Source organism: Tachysurus fulvidraco, chromosome 19 (genome assembly GCF_022655615.1).
Source record: "Tachysurus fulvidraco isolate hzauxx_2018 chromosome 19, HZAU_PFXX_2.0, whole genome shotgun sequence".
Taxonomy (NCBI): domain Eukaryota; kingdom Metazoa; phylum Chordata; class Actinopteri; order Siluriformes; family Bagridae; genus Tachysurus; species Tachysurus fulvidraco.
In genome coordinates this window covers 19299351-19306362 of record NC_062536.1, presented here as the reverse complement: position 1 = coordinate 19306362, position 7012 = coordinate 19299351, and the positions used below count along the sequence as shown (strand labels likewise).

Here is a 7012-nt window from a genome sequence, read left to right as displayed (position 1 = left end):
TTTAGTGTATAATCACTTTATGTAGTCTATAATCACTTTATTTAGTGTATAAGCACGTTATTTGGTGTATAATCACTTTATGTAGTGTATAATCACTTTATGTAGTGTATAATCACTTTATGTAGTGTATAATCACTTTATGTACTGTATAATCCCCCCTTAGTGCGCCAGGTTTGCTAGTTTGTTGTAGTTCACTTCGTGTGGATTGACACACAGCCATTGTTTACTCGGCGTCGCATTACAGTGACGTCACAGGCAGGCGTCCAGGAGGAGCAGAAGAAGCGTGAGAAAGGTTGGAGCAGTGAATGAGCTCCATTCCGTGTAGACATGCGTGTTGTCTCGGCTCTGTGTGTCCTCGGTGAGTTCGGGCAGCTTGAGTAGACCTTCACACACCTGCAGGATGTCTCCGGTTGTGTGGAAGCTGTTGTCTAACAGCAGGATCGTGTCAGGGCTGATGGTCAACCTGCTCTCCTCCATATGCATCGTCTTCATCAACAAATGGATCTACGTGCATTACGGCTTCCCCAACATGACCCTGACCCTGGTGCACTTCGTGGTCACATGGCTGGGGCTCTTCGTGTGCCAGAAGATGGACATTTTCTCCCCGAAGAGTCTGCGAGCTTCCAGCATCCTGCTCCTGGCGCTGAGCTTCTGCGGCTTCGTGGCTCTGACCAACTTGTCTCTGCAGAACAACAGCATCGGGACGTACCAGCTGGCCAAAGCCATGACCACCCCGGTCATCATCCTCATCCAGACCACCTACTACAGGAAGAGCTTCTCCACAAACATCAAACTCACGCTGGTGAGTCGCCACGTCGCGTGACGTCACAACACGGCAGGTCACGTGACGTCACAACACGGCATCATGACATAAAATGCCACATCCAACAAAAGGAAAAGTTTGTTGAGGGATGAATTGAAGCTCGTGTCCTCTCTCACATACAGTATATTCACTCAGCTGAGACACATTCACGCTTTTATACGCACTTCTTTAGTTTTATTGTCAATCCCCAAAGCTAATGTAGCTAACGTTATGGGATGTCTGTGGCGTCTGGTTTAGCATTACACATCACATCATGCATCACACTCACACATTACACATCACATCATGCATCACACTCACGCATCACATTACACATCACGCATCACACATCACATCATGCATCACACTCACGCATCACACTCACGCATCACACTCACGCATCACATTACACATCACACATCACATCATGCATCACACTCATGCATCACACTCATGCATCACACTCACGCATCACACTCACGCATCACATTACACATCACACATCACACTCATGCATCACACTCGCGCATCACACTCGCATCACACTCACGCATCACACACACATTACGCATCACACATCTTGCATCACACACATTACACATCACACTCACACATCACACACACATTACGCATCACACTCATGCATCACACTCATGCATCACACTCATGCATCACACTCGCGCATCACACACACTTACTCACTTACACTTACTGGGATTTTTAGACAATAAAACACACACTTGTTAATGCAGTATGTAAAAAAATGATTAATCGATCAGATGAGTTGTTGTTTTTTGTGTTAATGACGAAACAAATGTTTTATTTTAAAGGTGCCGATCACGTTAGGCGTGATCCTGAACTCTTACTACGATGTGAAGTTTAACTTGCTGGGGATCGTCTTCGCCACGCTGGGGGTCCTGGTCACCTCTCTGTACCAAGTGGTAAGAAGTTTCTTCTAAAGTCCTGGAGAGATTCAGAGCTTCTCATCCACGTGGACGAGCTTCAGGTTTATGTCTTTGATGACATCGTGTTTACTGACTTCGAAAGCTTTCCTATTATTAATGACGCATCATAAATATGCGCTGCTGAAGTCTGGATTCTGATTGGTCAGACAATGTTAATTCATTTTCTATCAATAAGTGCACGGCGCTCGTTCTAATACGAAATTATCGTTTCTATAGCAACAGCTCGTTCACAGGGACTCGTACAGCAAACGAAACAAACACATAAACACGTTGGCCTGATATTTAATGTTTAAGGAAGGAGTCTCCAGTGACAGCAGACAGGAAGTTGTTTATAAATGGATTAAAATCCCAACATTATTTATTTTGTAAATGTTTTTTAATCTTATAGAATGTAACTTTCTGTCTTACAATAAATCAGTAAGGGATGTGCATGGGTGTGTGTGTGTGTGTGTGTGTATTTGTGTGTGTGTGTTTTTCAGTGGGTTGGAGCGAAGCAGCATGAGCTGCAGGTGAACTCCATGCAGTTGTTGTACTACCAGGCCCCCATGTCCTCCGCTTTCCTCCTCACAATCGTCCCCTTCTTCGAGCCCCTCACCGGAGAGGGGGGCATTTTCGGCCCCTGGTCTCCACAGGCCCTGGTGAGTGTGTGTGTGTGTGTGTGAGAGAGAGAAGCTTCTGTTTCATTAGTCAGACACACCTCTCCCACAGAGCCACAGGAATTTCCTACACACACACACACACACACACTCTCTTTTTTTTTTTTACAGTGTATGCTAGAAAGTTTCACAAAGGGCAGTTTTGTTCAGGTGGTGTGTGTGTGCGTGTGTGTGTTTGTGTAACTAATTCCTCACCCTGTGAAATAAAACTACACAATTTCACACTAACAGAAGCTCTACAGAAAAGAAAACGTTGTTTGTTAATAATCCGAATTCAGGATGTTTAATAAAGATTACAGCAGACGTGACAGGTTTGTGTTACTGTGTCTTATACACTGTGGGACCTTTCTGTGTTTAACTCCTGGTACACATTAGAAACACTCACACTAACTCACACACTTACACACACACTAACTCACACTAACACACACACACTAACTCACACACACTAACACACACACTCACACTAACAATAACTCTCACACACACTAACTCTCACACACACTAACTCTCACACACTAACTCACACACTCACACTAACACACACACACACACTAACTCACACACACTAACTCACACACACTAACTCACACACACTAACTCACACACACTCACACTAACACACACTCACACTAACTCTCACACACACACAAACACACACTAACTCTCACACTAACTCTCACACTAACTCTCACACTAACTCTCACACTAACTCTCACACTAACTCACACTAACTCACACTAACTCACACTAACTCACACTAACTCACACTAACTCACACTAACTCACACACACTCACACACACTCACACACACTCGCACACACTCACACTAACTCACACTAACTCACACTAACTCACACACACTCACACTAACTCACACACACTCACACACACTCACACTAACTCACACTCACACTAACTCACACACACACTCACACTAACTCACACACACACTCACACTAACTCACACACACACTCACTAACTCACACACACACTCACACTAACTCACACACACTCACACTAACTCACACACACTCACACTAACTCACACTAACTCACACACACTCACACACTAACTCACACTAACTCACACACACTCACACTAACTCTCACACTCACACACACTAACTCTCACACTCACACTAACTCACACACTCACACTAACTCACACACTCACACTAACACACACTCACACTAACTCACACACACTCGCACTAACTCACACACACTAACTCACACGCACTAACTCACACACACACTCACACTAACTCACACACTCACACTAACTCTCACACACACACAAACACACACTCTCACACTCACACACACACACTAACTCACACACACTAACTCTCACACTCACACTAACTCACACACTCACACTAACACACACTCACACTAACTCACACTCACACTAACTCACACTAACTCACACTAACTCACACACTCACACTAACTCACACACTCACACTAACTCACACACTCACACTAACTCACACACTCACACTAACTCACACACTCACACTAACTCACACACTCACACTAACTCACACACACTCACACTAACTCACACTCATCTCACACTAACTCACACACACTCACACTAACTCACACACTCACACTAACTCACACACTCACACTAACTCACACAAACTCACACTCATCTCACACTCATCTCACACTCATCTCACACTCATCTCACACTCATCTCACTCACACTAACTCACACACTCACACTAACTCACACACTCACACTAACTCACACACTCACACTAACTCACACACACTCATCTCACAATTTAATTTTTCTAGACATTTTTCTTTCCTCCTTGTTCTCTTTTCTTTATTCTACACTTTCTTACATTTTTTCTATCCATTTTATTCTGGTATTTTTTTGCCTTCAATGTCTCTGCTTTACGTTTTATATTTAATGTTCTTGTCCCTTTTCTTTTATCAACTTTACTTGTTTTTCTTTATTTTCTTTCCTTGTCATCTTTTGCTTTTCTTACTATATTCTGTCCCTTGTTTTCTCTTCCCTTCTCTTTCTTATTCTTCTCCTATATTTTTCTCTTAAAATGTTTTTATTTCTTCTCCTTTTTTTCTTTTTTTCCCTGTCAGCTTTAAATGGAATTTTCTTACGTTCCTTTTTTGTTTGATCTTTCTTTCTTTCTTTCTTTCTTTCTTTCTTTCTGAATAATTTTATTTGTCTTCAGATTTCAAATTCCAGTTTAAGATGAAATTCCTTCGAAACCTTCGAACTTAGATGACTGTGGGCTTCGTCTCAGAGTTTTCTGAACGTCCCAAATTCAGACCTTTTTTTTTTTATTCAGTCAAAACGTCTTTGTGAGAATGAATGAATTTATTTCTAAAGATCTGGTGAACCTGTAGTACATGTCATTTCTGTAGTACATGTCATTTCTGTAGTACATGTCATTTCTGTACTACATGTCATTTCTGTACTACATGTCATTTCTGTACTACATGTCATTTCTGTAGTACATGTCATTTCTGTAGTACATGTCATTTCTGTACTACATGTCATTTCTGTACTACATGTCATTTCTGTAGTACATGTCATTTCTGTAGTACATGTCATTTCTGTACTACATGTCATTTCTGTACTACATGTCATTTCGTGTCGTGACTCCTTGGCTACCGGACCGTGTGCTCTGGTGTGGACGCTCTTCATCATTACTTATCTAACTGTGTCCTTTTGTCCTGTGGAGTCACTCAGGGTTCGATCCTGAGCCCGACACCAAACCCAACAGCTCAAAGGTCTCTCTGCTCTTTATCTGACTGCTTAAACGACGTCAGGTCCCAGGCGTGGCTTCCTTTCCTGCAGATAATAAAATGATGAAACAGAAATGTTTGTTATCGTTAACGGAGCGGAGAGAAAAGACGTGTCTCCACAGGCCACCTGTCCACTTTATTAGGAACACCTGTACTCCTTCATGCAGGTGTCTGATCAGCCAATCAGGTTGCAGTGTGTAAAATCGTCAGATGCAGAACTTCGAGAACTTCAGTTAATGTTCAGATCAAACTTCAGAATAAAGTCTGATGTCTGTGACTTTTACTGTGGCGTGGTTGGTGGAACACGTATAAAGAAATTATACTTATACAATTATAAAGAAATGAGAAATAACCAGAAATTCCATCTTATTGATTATCATAGAGTGAGTAATTAATTAATTTGTTTGTTTGTTTGTTTATTTATTTACTATTTGCAGGCGATGGTGTTCCTGTCCGGAATTATTGCCTTCCTGGTGAATCTGTCCATCTACTGGATCATCGGGAACACGTCTCCCGTCACGTATCCTTTCTCTCTGAGTCACGTGTGTAGAGTCTCTGAGCTTCAGCACTAGGTGGCGCTGTGACTTGAACATGAGCTCTGTGTGATGAATTTTATTCTTTTACTTCCTCTGGAATTCTTGGTTGCTTCTTTCTTGCCTCTGATCTATTCTATCTATTTTTTATTTTCTGTCTGTCTTTCTTTATTTATTTATTTCTCTTTTATTCCCCTTCTTTATTATTACTTTATTCCTTCCTTTTATTTTCCTCTCATTCTTTTATTTTTTTACACCTTTCTTCACTTATCACTTTTTCTTTTCTTCTCATTCTCTTTTCTTTATTCTACACTTTCCTTACATTTTTTTTCCTCTCTTTTCTTTCTTTATTATTTATTCCTCTTCATTTTATTCTTTTTTTTTAAATATTATTTTTCCTTTTCAAACTTTTTTCCCAAAATTTTTTTAACCCTTTATTTTTCTCTTAAAAAAAAAAATATCTCCCCTCTTTTTTCTTTTTCCTTCTTCCTTCTTTTCCCTACTGAGGTTTTTCTTTTGGTGTCTTTTATTTATTTATTTATTTTTTTCTGTCAGCTTTAAATGTAATTTTCTTACATTCTACTTTTATCTGATTTTAAGTGTGTGTGTTGTTGACCTTTAACCCCTGGGCCTTACAGCTACAACATGTTTGGTCACTTTAAGTTCTGCATCACGCTGCTCGGAGGTTACGTGCTGTTCCAGGAGCCGCTGTCTCTGCACCAGGGTCTGGGCATCGCCTGCACACTCGGCGGCATCCTGAGCTACACACACTTCAAACTGAGCGAGCAGGAGGAGGGGAAGGGCCGGCTCGCTCAGAGACCCTGAACACACACACACACACACACGCTGGAGCACAGACTCACTGACGCCACACAACACTGTACATGTCGGCGACTCAACACCGTCTGCCTCAGAACACATTCAGCTCCTCGTCCGTGTGGAATGAACTGTTTTTACACCATTTAGTGTTTTATTCAGAATTAATAAAGTACTGAAAATCAGCACTGCTCAGTTTTTACCCACAGGGTTACAGCTTCAGATGAAGTACAACATTCTGCAGTGTTCATGCTTCAGCTGCCAGATAAATCCATCTCTCTCTCTCTCTCTCTCTCTTTCTTTCTTTCCTTATTGATACATTTTCTTAATGACGTATTCAGCTTGTGTTTCTTTTTTTATTTCTTTTGTTTTCTCTTTCAGACTTTGTTTATTTTGTGGTTTACTGAAGCATCAGCTTACACTTCAACTGACTGCTCAATAAATCCCT

General features: G+C 41.3%; 1 protein-coding gene across 2 annotated transcripts; it reads left to right on the top strand.

Moving 5' to 3' along the window:
• Window positions 1-241: 241 nt before the first annotated feature.
• Window positions 242-6749, top strand: slc35e3 (solute carrier family 35 member E3). Of its 2 annotated transcripts, XM_027165168.2 has the most exons (5): window positions 242-802; window positions 1633-1743; window positions 2247-2405; window positions 5653-5735; window positions 6387-6749. In XM_027165168.2, the coding sequence occupies exons 1-5, from the start codon at window positions 401-403 to the stop codon at window positions 6571-6573; spliced, it is 942 nt and encodes a 313-aa protein (XP_027020969.2). In that variant the 5' UTR covers window positions 242-400; the 3' UTR covers window positions 6574-6749. The 2 variants fall into 2 exon arrangements, with proteins under 2 accessions (XP_027020969.2, XP_047660355.1); XM_047804399.1 differs by lacking the exon at window positions 2247-2405.
• Window positions 6750-7012: the final 263 nt, after the last annotated feature.

Excerpts from the sequence above, each read along its gene's own strand:
- slc35e3 (XM_027165168.2), top strand. The coding sequence starts at position 401 with ATGTCTCCGGTTGTGTGGAAGCTGTTGTCTAACAGCAGGATCGTGTCA. Across the intron at positions 2,406-5,652 it reads CCTGGTCTCCACAGGCCCTG|GCGATGGTGTTCCTGTCCGG; the intron begins GTGAGTGTGTGT and ends TACTATTTGCAG. Across the intron at positions 5,736-6,386 it reads GGGAACACGTCTCCCGTCAC|CTACAACATGTTTGGTCACT; the intron begins GTATCCTTTCTC and ends TGGGCCTTACAG.